Genomic DNA, 17,205 nt, shown 5'->3' with positions numbered 1-17,205 from the left:
CTACTGTTGTGAGTCAAGAGCCTAACCAAATAGGGCTGTGGTATATGCTGCTTAGGAAAAAAGCTGCAGCGTAGCAGGGCACATAAACTGGCCAAAGTCTCTGGGGCCGCATTACACTGTGAAATGTAGGGTTGCTAGGCGTCTCAAACACACTGCCAGAACCCCCTGGAGAGACAGGTTTGTACACATCAGCTTCATCTAGAAGACAGGCCGAACCCAGGATCCAAGCTGTTCCTGGCTCTTATATGGAAGGCTGGGTCCTGAAACTCTCTTCTGGCTTTTGCATGGAGCTGCTTGACATTTCCATTCCTGAGGGCTTTGCAGGCAGCGTACACCTTCCCTCCTTTTCTCCTTTTGGAGCCCAGTGGCCTAAGATGTGGCTTCCAGGCCCCTGCACCTGATGAATAGGCTGTCAGTGGCACCACAGGGGGCTAGAATCCTCTTTATCTCGGTTTTCTTTTTTAATTTCTCCAGGGCTTACTAGCATTTTTTTCCCCTTTTGCTTCTGTTTTTCCAATTGCAGGGCATGTTCTACTTGGTACAGCTTCACAACTGTCTACTGCTGAGCTGTGGCAGTCTAGTTTTGCTACAGGTCTTTGGCCCATTTTCACATTGTTCTTCATGGAGCTTACCTGTGTTTTTACTCTTGAGTCAAGTCATTAACCTTGGACTCCACCTGGTATTCATTAAAAGACGTGCGCCCCATACCCCCACCCCCCACAAGTGTTATTACAGCAAGTTTGGAACTAGAGACATTCAGCTGAAATCAGCAGGCCTTGACCATGTCTCCCACTGAGCAGATAACTCCTAGAGGCAGCCTAAAGGCCGTAGACAGTTTAGGATTCAGACATGAAACTCAAACCCAAGGCATCTGCAAGAGAGGGATAAAGAACCCAGGCAAAACTTAGTCCTTTACTTTCCCCCAGGCTAGCAGAGTGGGTGGGGGGGGAAACATGCCTGAGTTCTGCTGCCATCTATCGGTGGTTCCTCCTCAATACAGTCAGAGTTAGAAGGGCTGAATTGGAAACCCAGGCACCCAGTCAAGATTTCCTTTTCAAAAAAACTTTTGCTATTGAAGGCCACAGATGGGAAAGAAATAAGGTACCCGAAGACTGCACTCCAGTTAAAAAAGCAATTTAGAAAGTAGAATATGGGGGGATAGTGGAGATAGATGTGAAAGGCGAACTAAGTCTAAATTTAAGAACAGGGACATTAAAAACTTTATTCAATAAATACAACAAATAATTTAAAAATATATTTCAATTCCAAAGCCAATTAAGAAGAAGAAGTAGAGAGAAAGGGAAAAAAAGGAGGAGAAAAGGAGAAAGAGGCCAAACAATGGTTTGGTTGGGCTATTTCAGAATGTACCACCCTTTGAAATTCTGATCAAATGCTCCTGACCCATAAACCCTTAGCCCTGGTTCTGATGGGGCAGCCACAGGAGTCCAACCAGGAAGGATCCTCTGGGCTCTGGGTCGGAGCCCTCTGCAGGCTGGCATGTGGGGGCAATATTGGGGGAAGTTTCCCACTCATTCCTCAAACCATCCGTCCTAACTCCCAGGCAGGTTTAAATAGTGCAAACTCTTAGGCAGAGAGCTCCCAGCTGCATAGTTTCACAGGTGAGTGTACAGAGCACCCAAGGGTCCAAAGCCACTTCGGTGAACAGGATCTAAGGGTGAAGAGAGGAGAGGCCAGGGCGCAGGACAAAGCTCCTGGGCTAAGCCAGCGGCCAAGCCGGTAAACAGTGCTGGGCAGAAAAGGGCTACAGGGCAGGTAGTCTGGACACGGGATTCGACAGCTTGCCGCCAGCCGGGGAAGTTTGTGAAGCTGAGGATGCGTACGGAGCAGGCCTGGGAGGATCAGGAAAGCTGGGGGAGAACAGAAAAGTTGGGAAGGAGGAGGAGGCAGCTCAGCAGCAAACTCCAGGAGAAATAACCAGCAGCCCTCACAGATTTGTGATTGTCTCTTAAAAAGATTTATTTTCTCTTCTTGCCTGAATGTACAAAGGCAAAAAGAGTACAGTTTGTATATATATATATATTTATATATATATATAAAAAAACAAGGAACTTGGTAATGTACACTTTACAGAAGGGAAGAATCAGGAAGACTGAAATTAAATCCAACAGAGCAACGCCAAAGGAACAAAAGCTATGAACAGCAACACTGCCCCTCCAGCCCGGGCCTCCAGCTCGCCCCAACCTGCTCCCAATGCGGGGGGCTGAGCACCAAGGCAAGCGGGTGGGCTGGGGCAGGAGGGGCTGGGGACAGGGCCTGGGAGGGGCTTGATCCCAGGAGGGGCCTATGGTAGGGGATCACTGGAAAGCTTCCTGGGATGCCCTAGTAATAAAACAAACAACAAAGGCCCAGAATTATGGGGCCAACTAGCTGCCCAGTTGAGTCTCGGGGGCATCAGAGTAGACAACGGGATGGCGATAGGGTTTATGGGATAGTAAGTGCCATGAGTGGCCTCAAAGCCTGTATACAGTATTATTCTCTAGCCCTTCTGCAGTCTTAGATCCCAACTTCCTAAGCTAAATCCTCCCACAGCCCCTTGGAACTTGGAGAGAAGAGATTCAAGAAATCATTTCATTTTATAGGGTGCCCTCTTACCCTTCTGCGTGTGGTTCTTTGACCTTGAGATGTGTGGAAAGAGTGGGGAAAGAGAAGAAAATTTCATACATGTACACATACATGTACAAGGCAGGAAAAGGGGATAAAGGGGACTGGCACACCTTAAAATAAGGAAAAAGGAGACATGAATCCTAAAGAGAGCTCTCCATGCCCTGGCTGTCCTACCTGGGGATGAGGCTCTTCTTCCCCTTAGCCTCTGTGGGGCGCCCAGTGAGTGAGGCAGGAGCCTCAGAGACGGCTTGGTCTGGTCGTCTGGGCCCTGAGCAGCAAACGCCTCCAGCCTTTGCCTGTGGGGTGGCGAGCCTTGCTGAGGGTCTCATCCCCCCAACCAGGTTATGGGTCCCACAGGTAGTGCCCACCTATGTTTCTCCTTCCATGCAGAGGGGCTGGAGGTGGAGAGCAAATGGTTCTCAGCACTTGTCAAGGGGCTCCACTGCTGCTGCTTCATGTTATTTCAGGGAAGGAAGACTGGACCCAGCAAGGAGCGGGGACCAGGAGAAGGCAGTGCCACTCTGCCATTGCTGTGTTTGCCTGCTCTTCTGGGCAGCTCCTACTCTTCAAGGGAGATATGGATATAAGAACCAAAGAGCCAAGTGCTTTTTTGAGGAAAAAAAGAAAAAAAAAAAACGAAAAGAAAAAGCTGCACCCTCCTGCAGAACCCAGGGCTGCCCGGCTAAGACAGAAGTTCCTCCTCTCTGTTACAGAACCAAGTGCAAGGGGCAGGAATGCAGGCCGCGCCTGCCCAGTGAGAAAGAAAATTACTCCAATGGTTTCTTTACAATATGTACAGAGTACGCTGTAGGCAGCGCCACAGATACAAAACACACAACAGTATTTCAAAACAAACAGGAACAGAGGTGGGCCCTTGGCTCTACCCGACAGGAGCCCAGGAGGGCATAATCAGGCTGAAATTCAGTCACCCTCTCGGTAAGGGTGACCCAGGTTAGGTGGGGTGAAATTCACACCAGCTACTTCCATGGATGACAGGGAAGTCACTGCTCAGAGCACTGCCCATGGGGGCAGCAGGAGGCAGAGGGAAGGATGGGTATGAGGGAGGCTGCTTGCAGGGCTGCCAAGGGTCTAAAACAATGGGTTTTTAGGGAGGCCTCAAAACTCAACTTGAACAAAAACAAGGACATGGAAACTTAGGGGAAAGGTCTGTAGGTCAGAGGGGCTCCTTGTGGGCATATGACCCTAAGCCTACTTATTTGTAGGGCTCTAGGGTTCTTGGAAACCAACCTCTACTGGGCATTGTGCTTACTGTCCCTTACCTCCCATATTCCAAATTGAGTCAGAGCCAAATTCCTGCTCTTAAATTGTCACTTTTGGCACTCTGGTCACAAACACCATTCTCCATTCTAGGCTGGTATCTGTCAGTCTTTATCTCTCTCAATTCAGAGGGTCAAAGAAAGATGGGCGGGAGGAGAACAAAGAGATGATACCTCAAAAATAAAGTAAGAGCTAAAGCTCCCCACACCTTGGGGAAGAAATGACTCCAATAAAGCTACCAAATCATCATCACTTTCCCAGTGCAAAAAGCATAAAGCTTCAATTGAGAGACTGCCTGTCGAAGGAGAGCAGAGAAATGTCTGCTGCCTCAAAGCACAGCTCCCTTGAGTACACTCTCTGCTCTGACGAGTAACGGCTTGGATGTGTTAACCCAGGGTCTGAAGAACAAATAACTTCCCATGGCCAGGCGCCCCCAAAACAAAAGTGTGTTACAAAGAAACACAGCTTATATTGGCACACACAGAGGATATAGATGGAGCTATACAAAATCATGTACTTAGAGGAATTGGACTGTATATATTTATGGCCCTAAATGAGGAAGATACTCAGATGGCTGAATGGACAGGACATCTCCAAGAACTGCTGGGTGCTCCTGGGGCCTGCCTTCTGGGCCTTGCCCTAAGGTGACCTGGCAGACTCCTGGCAGGCTCCCCATGCTCGGGGAATATTATTTTATCTGCCCGAGTCTTAAGAGCCAAGCAGTGAAAAAGAGGTGAGACCAGTGTGGGGAACCCCCTGGGAAAGGCACCAAGGGGTCAGGAGGGAAGAGAAAAGGGCAAGGAGTTGGGGGGTAAGAAGCAGCAGGACTTAGTGGGATGCAGGTTCTACTTCACAGACTCCATTCATGCTCCAGCGCCAGCTGCCTCCCAGGGGCCCTGGGAGCCCCGTGCTGGTGCTGGAGCCCCTGCCCTCTGCCTGACAGGCAGCACAAGGCCACGGTGGGGCAAATGCCTTGGTCTTCCCTTTCAGGCTAGGCTCTGAGCGTTCATATGTGCTCATGTAAAAGGGGAGAAGTCTCCACGTTTGAAGACCTTGTTTTCACAATTACGTAGAAAACAGCCCCCAATTTCTTTCCTGAGATTCTAATTCCTCACGTGCTGCCAGTCCCCAGGGTGCAAACCACTGGGGAGACGCAGAGTCTGGTGACGGTGTGATGATGGTGAGAGGGGTACGGCTGCTGTGCTGTCTTCAGACCTTACCCAGTGGGGGCGCCCTCCCTGTCGGGGTGGGTTGGTACTGCTCCGGCAGCGGGCCAGGGGCTTGGGGAACAGAGCAGTGACTTCTCTGGGCTGAGGCCATGTTCCCCTAGTTTCCCCCCGTGCCTTCATCTCCACAGAAGCCACAACAGTCATGGCTGTGGCCAAGAGAATAAATATTTTTGCTAAGTGCCAGCTCTCCAGCTCCTGCGGAAGAAGGAGGGTCAGGGAGTCCAGAGGTCTGGTGGAGGCGCGACAGCTGAGGGTCTGCCTTCAGTTGTGGTGGGGACGGCAAACAGGATGATCAACACCATTTAACTGATGTCTAAATGGCACCTCCAGCACCTCCTTGGGTGAGCCAGTCTGGGCCCGTGAAGCTGACTTTGTCCGGGCACTTGGTGTTCTGCAAGGGAAACACGGACAGATAACCAGGCACTCAGCCTGCTGGTCACACAACCACAAGGTGGCGCTCCAAGAACATGAACTGCTGGGGAGGCTAGTCCTGGTCCCTAAGGGGACATTTGTGTTCCACAGGTCCTCTCAGATGCACATGGCTTCACAGGAGACTCGTACAAGAGGCTCGGCCAGGGTTCCACCATTTCCAGACCACTAACCCCACATAACTATTCCGCACCCAGGCTCCACAGGGATTCTGTGACCCCGGTAGCAACTCTCCCTACTCTGTGTGTGGCCCCAGATTAACGAAAGTTACTTACCATTCTCACCTCCTGGGGGGTGGGTAGAGGGAAGGAGTTGCGCCTTGCTGGCTGGCAACAATGGCTGTGGAAGAAAGCCCTGAGCGAGCAGGAGAGCGGTTAGTGTGGCACTCACATGCACTTCCCTTACCAGCTGGCTGGGGACAGGGGGGCGTTTCCCCTTAAATTCCTAGTTTCACTGAGTTTTGAGGTGCTGACAGAAAACAATCTGATATTCAGCCAGATTTACTGCCTGCGGATGGGTAGTAAGGCTGTATTTTTCAGCTGCTTGTTTCTCTTTGGCTGTGGGGACACCTGTTCCTTATTCTTCTGAATATCAAAGCCAATATTCTGGAAGAGTTTGAGAGTCCCTAAGCTCCAAGGGAAGAAATAAATGTCATGCTTTAATGACTGTCTGCAGGAGGCTAGGACTCTGAACAGATTACACGATCAAAAAAAAAAAAAGGATTCTCTGGGGCAAGGAGGGAGGCCCTCGCTGTGGGCATTACCACTGGGGTGGAGACAAAAGGAACGGGTGGTGTAGGAGACAGGCTTACCTGCTGCGTAGGGTAAGTTGTACTGTGCCGGGAGCAATGAGTACCCCAAGTGGTGGTGGTGGTGGTGTGTAGACATCAGGCGCTGGGAAGGGGAGGTGCGGGGCCGGTCGACACTCCGTTCACCCCCTCCTGCTCCCCCAACGCTGCTACAGCTGCCACCACCCCCAACCACCCCACAGCCTCCCCGATCTCTCTCCTGAGAAGTTTTATCACTTATCTGGAAAGGAAAGCAGACACACAAAAGCACTATAGTGAGACACACACACACACACACACACACACACACACACACACACACACACACACACACACGAGAGTGAAATGCTCAAGGCCCCACGTTATGACTCCCTAAAAATGCAGGATACCTAAGAATCAAGATGCCCTGGTGAGGCCAATGTCAAATCAGCCAAACTGTACTGCGGTCCAGACCTGACCTTGCCCGCCTTCTCCCAGACCCTGGATCTGGCCTTATTGGCCTTTGGATAACATCACTGAACTTCCCTTACCGTGGGAGACTTGCTCTTGTAGTGACTGGCATGCTGCTGCAGGATGTCCAAGGCTTTGGACTCTGAGCTGGATTTACAACTGACACTGGGGCTGGCTCGTGCCTTGTCAGCATCCTCACCACCCGAGACCTTGCTGCCATATGGGGAGAAAGAGTAGCTGGAAGGCAAGTAGGAACCTGGGGAAGGAGAAATCAAGCGCTCAGACGGGAGGGGTAGAAAAAGCTCTGCTGCAGTGAGCTTGGCATCAGCTTTCCTAGGCACAGGCTGAGATATTTTCCATCACGGTGTCTTTGGGCTGAGACTGTTGGCTTGTACTTTCTTTACTGAGCTCTACAGGAAAAATTAGCTAAGGGATATTAGGAATATGCCCCTGTTTCCTGTAGTCAATTTTCCAGATCCGCTGTGGTTTTTTGAACTAGTCTCAGAGATTCATCTTGGAGAGGTGACATGATAAAGTGGCAAGATCATGGGATTTGGAGTCAGACAGCCTTGGGCTCAAACGCCACCTCTCAGACTTACTAGCTGAGTAACCTTGAGGAAATCAACAACCTTTTTGAGCTTCAGTTTCTTCATCATCAAATGAAGATACCAATACTTATTTCATAGGATGATGGGGAAGATTAAAAAAGGTAATGTGCATAAATCACACAGGACAGTGCCTGGCCCAGAGCACTCAACAAATGGAACTATGATTTTTATATATATGGGTGTGGGTGACAGTGAGAAAGGAACACCCCAAGGGCAAGATAATTTCCTATCTCTGTTTGAAAAGCTTACTTGTCCTATTTAGAGACTAGTTCCCTCCATATAATAATGTCACCAGAATGTCAAGACTATTTAGGCTGCTATAGGAAGTTGGGAGTTCTAAGGAATGAGTTAAAGATTGCCCCTCCACTCCAGAAGCATCCCACGTGGCTCTTCGGACAACAGAAATCAGTGAGTAGAGTTGAATAAGAGCATTTTACTCTAACAAGTTTAAAAATATTTAAACTCCTACTTTGTGCCTCCCCTCCACAAATAACTCGACGGCAGTATAAAGAGCTTAAATTCCCAAGCTGAACCTAGCTAGACTTCCCCCCAATCTGAATTCAAATTGCTCTTCCCACTGATAGCCGAGCATGATCTTGCAACTGAACATATGCACTGTTCTGGTTTGACTTTATTTGTTCCACGTGTCTCCCTTGTTATAATTAAGTTGTAAGCTCCTTGAGTAGAGGGAACTAGCCTTCTCTACTTTTTTTTTTTTTCTATTAAGTTATTTTTTAAAATTTACTTATTTGTTTTTGAGACAGAGTCTCACTCTCTCACTCAGGCCGGAGTGCAGTGGCGTAATCATAGCTCACTGCAGCCTTGAACTGGGTTCAAATGATCCTCCCACCTTTGCCTCCCAGAGTGCTGGGATTACAGGTGTGAGCCACCATACATAGTTAATTTTTTATAAATTTTTTGTAGAGACAGGGTCTCACTGTGTTGCCCAAGGTGGTCTCAAACTCCTGGCCCCAAGTGATCCTCCCAAGTAGGTGGGATTACAGGTGTGAGCCGCCATGCCCACCTCTTCACTTTTTTAGTACTCTCCACAGTGCCTAGCACACTGCAAAATGTAGCATTTATGTTTTAAAAAGCTCAGCTGAGGGAAGATGGCAGTGGCAGAGAGGGAGTTTTGCCTTTAGTTATCAATGAAAACTGACTACAGAGGTAAACCTCTAGCTAGAGCAAGGGAGAGAGAAGTGATCCAACAGACTATAATTAGGGGTCATTTAAGGGGCTATGGGTTACAGTGGTCACTTCACAGAATAACACCTTTTAAAAAAGGGCTGTCATATAAGCGAGCCTCACTAAGCCTTGGGGCTGAGCGTGAAAACTCGGGATGCGCAGTCTGAGCTTCATCTCCCTTCCCAGTGAATCAGCAGCGGCTGGCGCTAGGGTGCCATACCTGGGTAGTTTTGCATCATCACAGCAGGCATGCCGCGGTAGCTGGGGTGGTTGGGGTCATAGGACTGGCTGTAGGAGTAGCCGTGCATGTAGGGGATGTAGGACTGGTGCTGGGTGAGGGGAGAGGACACAGGCACATGTACGCTTGGTCGGGGCTCCTTGCTCCCAAGACGGGACTCCTCAGATGTGGGCAGCTTGCAGTCACTACTTGTGCTTTCCTTCCCGTCTTCCTTGGGGACAGAGTCCTTACTCCGACTCCTTTCCTCCTTCAATTTGCGGTCCCGCTCCTCTTTCCACCGCTCATCCTCTGACTTGATGTCTGAGTACTTGGCAGGATAAACATACGTCCACATCCGGGGTTCTGCCTCCTACAACAGGCACAGGACAAGGACTGAGTGTTGTAGAGACGAGACAGAGATATAATTCAAGCCCAAGGTCCCAGTAGAACCACTAAAGCAGGAGTTACACTGGGCACTCTGGGCAGAGTAGGATGTTGGCCTCTATTGATCTTGTTTATAATCCAACTCTGGTCCCTTTGGCTTAAAAAGTACCCTCCCACCCCATGTCCCCCAGGGAACAAGATGTGGGGAAAGAAAAGGAAAATCCATCAGTCTATCAGTGGATGTTCTATAGGCGAGAACAAGCATTCTGGGAAAATCACTGCTAGAATAGAAGAGGCCCCCTTCCAAGATGTTTAGGTTGTTTCACTTCTTTAGAGCAACCTCAGGGGGTGGAACACACTGTAAATGCCACCCAGGTCAAAGAAGGGAGGTATAACTCTGGCACCAAGAGAGAAGGAAAGATACTCCTAAATCTCATGAGCACAAGATGTGACAATCCAAGTTCTTGGTCCTAACTCTGCCTATAAAGTTTAAGGAAACTCAGCAACTGAGTAGTGTACTTTTAACCTACTTTAAAAACTGGAGATAATACCATTAACTCATTCCATAGGAACTAAGCAGTGCAAGAAACACTGGACTAGGATCAAGATACTTGGGTTCAGGTCTCAGCTCTGCTAGTGAAGTCTCAAGCAACCCTAGACAAATTTGGCTAACTTATGTGGGCCTTTCTTTCTTTTTTTTGAGATAGGACCTCACTCTGTTGCCTGGGCTAGAGTGCTGTGATGTCATCATAGCTCCCTGCAACCTCTAACTCCCGGGCTCAACCAATCCTCCTGCCTCAGCCTCCTGAGTAGCTGGGACTACAGGCGTAAGCCACCATGCCTGGCTAATTTTTTCTATTTTTAGTAGAGACGGGGTCACACCCTTGCTTAGGCTGGTCTCTAACTCCTAACCTCAAGTGATCTTCCTGCCTCGGCCTTCCAGAGTGCTAGGATTACAGGCGTGAACCACTGCGCCCAGCCGAGGGCCTCTCTTGTCAAATGGGAAAAACACTTCTTATGGATGTAAAAATGCTTTTTAAAAAACATTAAAATAGTTTACAAAGGTAAAGAATCCCTAAAACTATACATCTCTTCTGTTAATGTCAATTCTGTTGAAACCTTACATAAGGACAGCCCTGATTTGTGAGGAAGACAAAGTTTATCAAATGGTATTTCCACTTCCTCCCAGGGCAGCAGTTACCTGGCGGTACCAGAGTATTGGATCCACCTCTGCCTGTCGGCCACACTCGGGGCCCGTCTTGGCCTCAGAGGCCTCCTTGCCTAGGTGGCTGGCCTCGCTCAGCTTCACTTTAAGGCCTTCAGGGGCCTGGCTGGGGAGTTTTGAAGAGTCATCTAACTTGGGAATGATGACTGATTTGGCAGCGTCAGCCCCTGGCTCCTTGGCTTTGCCGGGCCCTGACTTCACGAGGTCTGTCAGGCTGGGGGCTTTGGTGAGAGTTGGGGGAATTGACGGTTTTTGCTTCCATTCCTCCTTAAGTGCTGCCTCCCGCTCCTTCAGGCCCAGCTCTGCCTTCTTGTCCAGTCCCCGCGGCTGCTGCTCTAAGCTCTGCCGCTTCTGCTGCTCTTCGTACTGCTGCCGGTATGCTGTGTTGGTGCTCAGGAGGTGGGTGTGGTAACTCTGGTCGCTGTAGCCGTAGGGGGGCACGTAGGCGTACTGGTTATAGTACAGGGACTGCATGTACATGTTGGGACGCTGCTGGATGACAGAAGGCTGCTGGCTGGAACTGCTCAGCTCGGCTTTCTTCTCCTCACAGACGTCGTTCTTCGCTTTCCCCTCTATGCTCTCCAGCTCCTCATCCTTTTTTGTCTTCAGGGCCTGGCTCTCCACCCCTGCCTGGCCGCTGGGGTTCAGAGCCCCTGGGCTGGACTGTGCGTAACTTGGAGAGTAGTAACTCTCAAAGCCTTGGTAGTACGGTGAGTCTTTGCTCTGCGGCTGAGGGGGGAAAACAGTTTTCTTAGCCCCTTCCTTAACCAGCTGTTCAGGGTCCTTTGATTTGACACTGTCCACCTTGCCCTCCCCGTCCTCCCCGGCATCAGAGATGTCCGAGTATGCAGGGCTGTTGGTTTTGACTGAGCTGGCTTCAGCTCCATTCTGGGTCACTACATGTAAGGGAGTCAGGGGTTGGGTTGGGGTAGTGCTATCTAGGCGGCTACCGCCTCCAATGGAAGGGCTTGGGGCATTGTCTGTGAAGCTGTAGATCTTGTCAGCTTCAGCCTTGATGCTAGCCAGTCGGCTTTGGTGGGGGTCTGACGAGCCATTTAAGAGCCCCTCCATTTTCATCCCATCTCCTGATGATTCCCTGAATGGGCTTTTGCCTTCTTCTGCTCGACACACCTTCCCAGGGGTCAGAGGACTTTCAAGTTCCTTGGAGGATTCCTTCTTTTTTTTGTCTTTCTTTTTCTTGTCCTTGGCTGGAGTCAAGGCAGGGTTGACTGTGAAAGGTTCTCCCATAACAGTGGGCTTTGGCTGAATGGGCTTGAGCTGGGGACTGTTGGGCATGGCTTGGACCACTGTGGTGGTCAGGCCTGAGGAGGAGCCTGGGCTTGCTGCCGTGAAGGTGGCTGTCTGGAAGGTGTAGATTTGCTGTGGGGGGATGGCAGGGGCAATGGGCCGGGCTGACTTTAAGCTCTTGGAAGGAATCTTTTCAGGTTTCAAACTAGAGGGTTTTTTACATTTTTCTTTTTCCATACATTTCCTTTCCAAAGAATCAAAGGCATCATTGCTTGTTTCATCCATTACTGAGGGTCCATCATCAGAGCCATCATTGGATAAGGCCCCGAGATCTGTGTCCCCTTCCCCACTCAACTTTTTCTTACAGAGGCCTTTTGTGCTGAATTTGCTTGAAGGAGAAGGGCTATGGGGCTCTACAAGGCGAACTTTGGGGGTAGCTGAGCGGGCAGGGGACAAGGAACCTTTTTGTGCGACAGATGCACCGTTGCAGCTCCCGAGGTCTGCATGGAGGGTGGGCTCCTCTCCATACTCACTGTCTCCATCTGCTTCTGGCTTGCTGTCATCATCTGTGTGGGCATGAGCTTGGTGGTACTTAAGTCCATTGATGTGCTTGTACTTCTTGTTGCAGTTTGGGTGGGGACAGTCAATCAGGACTGGGGAGGGACAATTTCTGTCCAGAACAGTGGGTTCCACCTTGGTCCCAGGAAGGGGGCCAGTGGCTGAGCCCATAGAATTCGTACGGACACGTTTGCTCCCTTTGGAGTCCTCCGAGCTAGAATTCAGCTCCATGTCTGAAAGGGGTTTGTTTTTCCGCTTGTTAGCTGAGGAAGGGCTGGCCTTGACATCCTCAGAAGTGCTGCTGGCAGGTGGGCGATGCTCTGAAGAATTCTGGCTGCCCCGACGGCCTTTGCTATTGGCCCCTGCCCGGGTTTTGCTGCTGCTGCTGGTTCCTTTGCTGTCGGAGGCTGTGGATGTCTCGTTGACAGGTGTGTTACTGTTGGGACGCATGCGTTTGCCTCTACCCCGACCGTTACGCATTTCCAAGTCACTTGTAGGGGAGTCACAGAACCTTGGCAAAGGACAAACACAACAGGATATTATTAAGAAGAAAAAACATCTTCAAACCAGTTTAGCTGTAGTGTCCAGATGGCGACTATCATTTTTAATGAATATGATTTGTTAAAAGAACTTCTGATTGTGTGGAAACTGCACTAAGTGGTAAGCTCCTAGGATGCTATCTGCATGCTAGCTGTAAATTATTTCCCAACTTTTACCTCTAAAGCCATGCAGAGTGTGTTCCATGAGACAAAGAACAATCATGTTTGCATTTCCTATATGCAGTAATAGCCACAGTTTCAGAAAAGACTTTAGAAATCATCCAGGAAATTAAAGCCAGGCATGCTAAGTGCCCAGGGTCACAACATTGATTAATGGCAACTTATGACCAGAATCTAGCTCTACTTTTAGCCCAATGCTTTTTTCCTACACATCACACATAGACACAAAGCACTCATCCATTTAAGAGGTCTTTAACCATCAGAGATAGCCAAGAGTACATGAGTTCTTTGAATGTCTGAAGATTTGTACCTACAAGTCATTTCTGACTGGCCCTAAAGTAGCTTTTCATGGAGTTCAACACACTGTCTAGAATTAAACCCTTAGCTAAGGTTGGCTCCCTTATAGATCTAAAGACGGTTTTGACTCCCTTCCAGGTGGCAGCTGGAGCAGGTTGTTTCTAAGACAGTAGGAGCCATAGATATCACAGAAAAAAAAAGCAAATTTTGTCAAATATCTCCTTTGGGTCCTCAGAACAATCCTACTATGAAGCTACTTACTATTTCCATTATCACCTACCCACTCAGCTCCTGTGTCTCTGATTCTTACGTGCCCAAAGTAGAAATAAGTCCTTCTAAAAGTTTCTCAGAAATACAAAGGGAGGATATAAGGAACTTTACAAACTGGTTTTCGCTCATCTGCTTCTGGTTCTTATCAGGGCATCTTCTGTAATAGTGTGAGGACAGTCTTATAATACACTAAGCCTCTAGAAACCTGGTCCAGCATCTCTGAAAACTAGGAGGCATAAATAACTACATATCCCTAGGTAAAGCATAACAACACTTGAGAAAAAGAAAGCAGTATGGAATCAAGAACTTTAAAATATTTTTCCTTGCTCCTCGTTGGTATACTGGTGAAAAAAAATAGAGTATAAAAAACAAAACAAAACAAAACAAAACAAAACAACTTCTCCTTGGGACATTCCTGCTCATCTTTGTCTCATGGAAACAATGGGCAGGTGAAGGTTTAAGATAATTTTTCTAAAAGAACTGTCCAGACGATAACTACCATTTTCAATGAATATGATTTGCTAAAGGAACTTGTGAATGCATGGGAACTGGATTAAGTGGTGAACTCCTAGGATGCTATTTGCGCACTAGTTGTAAATTACTTCCAACATTTGGGTTCCCCAAGCCCTGGCAAACTGAGTACTAGTATTAGGAACAAGCTGTAAGGTGCCATTGACTGTAATGTCCATGTTAAGGTCAAATTGCAACTTGAAAAGGTCCTTGCAAAACCCATATGGTCTAGCAGAGTTTATACAACTGAAAATGTTCTTGACTTTAAATTTCTAAGAAATAGCTACCATCAAAAACCAATCAATGAATGTTTGTTCACCCACAATTAGACTTTATGGACTATAGGAAGAAGCCAGGATTTAATAATTCCAGACAAAGACTAATGTAGGATTTCCTCTCCATTCCCCCAACTCACCCACCACCACCACTTCAACACATAATTCACTTAGTCTTCTTGAAGGTCAGATGAATACAGTGCTTTCCCTTGTCTCTACACCATAATGTCCTTTAAAAGCTGGGTGTACAACTCTAGCAGGATAAAGGTATGAGGGTTCACTGATCAGAGTGGTTCAGATTAATATAAACCAAACAAATAGAAGTGCTTACCTTGGGGGTGCCCAGTCATGCCGTGTGCAGTCAAGAAGTGTACCTACATATGTCTTGTTCCTCCATGTTACATTTACCACTAACATTCCTGGAAAATAAGAACACACAGATATAGACAAGACAAACTCTGTTGGCCACTAAGAAGAGTATTCTTCATTTGAGCAGCACTCTGACTTCTACAGGAAGGTTGAGGGGATGCACTGGTTACCAATGAGAAGGATAGAATTGGGCCAGAATAGTTCCATGGGAATTGCCTACAATGTTACTAGGATAGGGAATAGTTGCAAAAACTTCATGGTGTGGTAAAGGCACATTTTCTTAATTAAAAAAAGATTAGGCAATATTTGAAACATAGTAAAAAAGTACAAAGAATAATCTAACAAAAACCTCAATGGATTTGTAAGATTTTGTGCTGTACTTGTATCAGATTTCTTTTTTAAAGAATAAAGCATCAGAGTTGAAAAGCATTGCTTACTGTATTTCCAAACTATGTATTGATGGGATCGTCATAGGGATATAACTTACCTTTCTCACTTAATATAAATTTGAAATTTATCCATGGGGACATGAAAAGCTTAATCCATTCAATTTAGTTGAGCTCAAGTATTTCATTGTATGATTTGACCACAATTTATATATTCTGTTGATGGACATTTAGGTTTTTTGTGCCTTTTTACTCTTAAGTGACCTCACAATGAATATTGTTGACATGTTCATTTTGTTTAAAAATGCTTTTGAATAGGTAATACTCCAAAATTCAAAAGTAGCAAAAAATACCAAACAAAACCTAATATAAAATGAAGTGTCCCTCCTGTCACTGTTCTTCAGATTTCCAGTTCCCCCACTCTGAAACATCTAAAAGTCTTCACAGATATTTTATACATATATAAGCAAATATGTTTATACATTCTTCCTTAAATAGTAGCAATATACACACAATGTTCTGCACATTGCTTTTTTCACATGCTCAAATACTTTGTATCATTCCATATATGTAGACAAAGAACCATACCATTCTTTCCAATGGTTGCATTTGAGTGGACACTTCGGTTACTCCATTCTTCTGCTATTACAAATAAACTGCAAAAATAACCTTGTACAAATGTTTTATCTTACCTATATGTCCATAAGATAAATTCCTCTAAGTAAAACTGCTAATCACAAGAGCATTTGTATTTGGAGTTTTGATAAATACTACCAAATTTCTTCCAAGAAGACATGCTAATTTATATATTCATCTACTAGTAGTCAATGAGACACCTCTTGCCTTTCCCTTTGGCAACATAGTGTTCTCAAACTTTGTGATCTTTGCCAATCAGACAGAAGAAAAATGATGTTATTTTATATAGTTTTAATGTTTCTTATGAGTTTGTGTATCAAGTCATTAAAATACATTGTTATAAGATGTTTGGGCCGGGCACGGTGGCTCACCCCTATAATCCTAGCATTCTGGGAGGCCGAGGTGGGCGGATTGTTTGAGCTCAGGAGTTAGAGACCAGCCTGAGCAAGAGTGAGACCCCGTCTGTACTAAAAAAATAGAAAGAAATTAGCTGGACAACTAAAAAACATTTAAAAATATATATAAATATATATATAAATAAATATAAAAATTAGCCGGGCATGGTGGCGCATGCCTGTAGTCCCAGCTACTCGGGAGGCTGAGGCAGGAGGATTGATTGAGCCCAGGACTTTGAGGTTGCTAGGAGCTAGGCTGACGCCACGGCACTCTAGCCTGGGCAATACAGTGAGACTCTGTCTCAAAAAAAAAAAAAAAAAGTTTGTATTTCCTTTCTAATGAACTGTCTGTTCCTATCCTTTGTTCCTCTTCTACTGAATTATTAGCCTTTTTCTTATTTGTGACTCTTAATACACTGGAGTAAAGGTTTTATCTGTAATATGAATCAGATATTTCCCCCTTATTTGTCATTTGCTAATGGTAGTTAATGCTATGCAGACATTATTTACTTTTATGTTGTATGGTTATGAATTTTTTAGGGCTTCTGAGTTTTTTTAGTCCTACTTCAAAAGGCTTTCCCCATTCTGTCATGTTATTACAGCTTTCTTCATGGTTTCTTCTACTACGTTTATGATTTGATTATTTATATTTAAATCTTTGATCCATCTGGATTATTTGTTCATATTTATTCATTCATTCATTCATACATACATACAGAGTCTCATTCTGTTGCCCAGGCTACAGTGCCGTGGCATCAGCCTCGCTCACAGCAACCTCAAACTCCTGGGCTCAAGCAATCCTCCTGCCTCGGCCTCCCAAGTAGCTGGAACTACAGGCATGCGCCACCATGCCCGGCTAATTTTTTCTATATATATTTTTAGTTGTGCAGCTAATTTCTTTCTATTTTTTTTTTTTTTTAGTAGAGACAGGGTCTCGCTCTTGCTCAGGCTGGTCTCTAACTCCTGGGCTCAAGCAATCCACCCACCTCGGCCTCCCAGAGTGCTAGGATTAGAGGTGTGAGCCACCGCGCCCAGCCTCATTCATTTACTTTTAAAAATAGGAGTGTCACTACGTTGCCCAGGCTGGCCTCGAACTCTTGGGCGGAAGTGACTCTCCCCTCAGCC

The 17,205-nt window shown here is 46.8% G+C and overlaps 1 protein-coding gene across 4 annotated transcripts in view; it reads right to left on the bottom strand.

The window, feature by feature from the left end:
- Nucleotides 1-1,202: 1,202 nt before the first annotated feature.
- Nucleotides 1,203-17,205, bottom strand: part of ZNF609 (zinc finger protein 609) — a 201,907-nt gene continuing 185,904 nt past the window's right edge. Inside the window, exons 4-10 of one of the 4 annotated variants that reach the window (XM_045540920.1) lie at nucleotides 14,626-14,713; nucleotides 10,394-12,734; nucleotides 8,812-9,178; nucleotides 6,879-7,054; nucleotides 6,373-6,589; nucleotides 5,837-5,915; nucleotides 5,431-5,523 (exon numbers count right to left, since the gene is read on the bottom strand). In XM_045540920.1, the coding sequence (XP_045396876.1) occupies nucleotides 5,842-5,915; nucleotides 6,373-6,589; nucleotides 6,879-7,054; nucleotides 8,812-9,178; nucleotides 10,394-12,734; nucleotides 14,626-14,713 (3,263 nt within the window). In that variant the 3' untranslated portion in view covers nucleotides 5,431-5,523; nucleotides 5,837-5,841. Of the gene's footprint in view, nucleotides 5,524-5,836; nucleotides 6,590-6,878; nucleotides 7,055-8,811; nucleotides 9,179-10,393; nucleotides 12,735-14,625; nucleotides 14,714-17,205 lie in introns of those variants that run through there. The other 3 variants (XM_045540922.1, XM_045540919.1, XM_045540921.1) reach the window with 3 other exon arrangements.

The sequence above is a fragment of the Lemur catta genome, chromosome 1, assembly GCF_020740605.2.
Source record: "Lemur catta isolate mLemCat1 chromosome 1, mLemCat1.pri, whole genome shotgun sequence".
Taxonomy (NCBI): domain Eukaryota; kingdom Metazoa; phylum Chordata; class Mammalia; order Primates; family Lemuridae; genus Lemur; species Lemur catta.
Note: the sequence above shows the minus strand (reverse complement) of the source record. Positions and strands in the feature narration are given on the sequence as shown.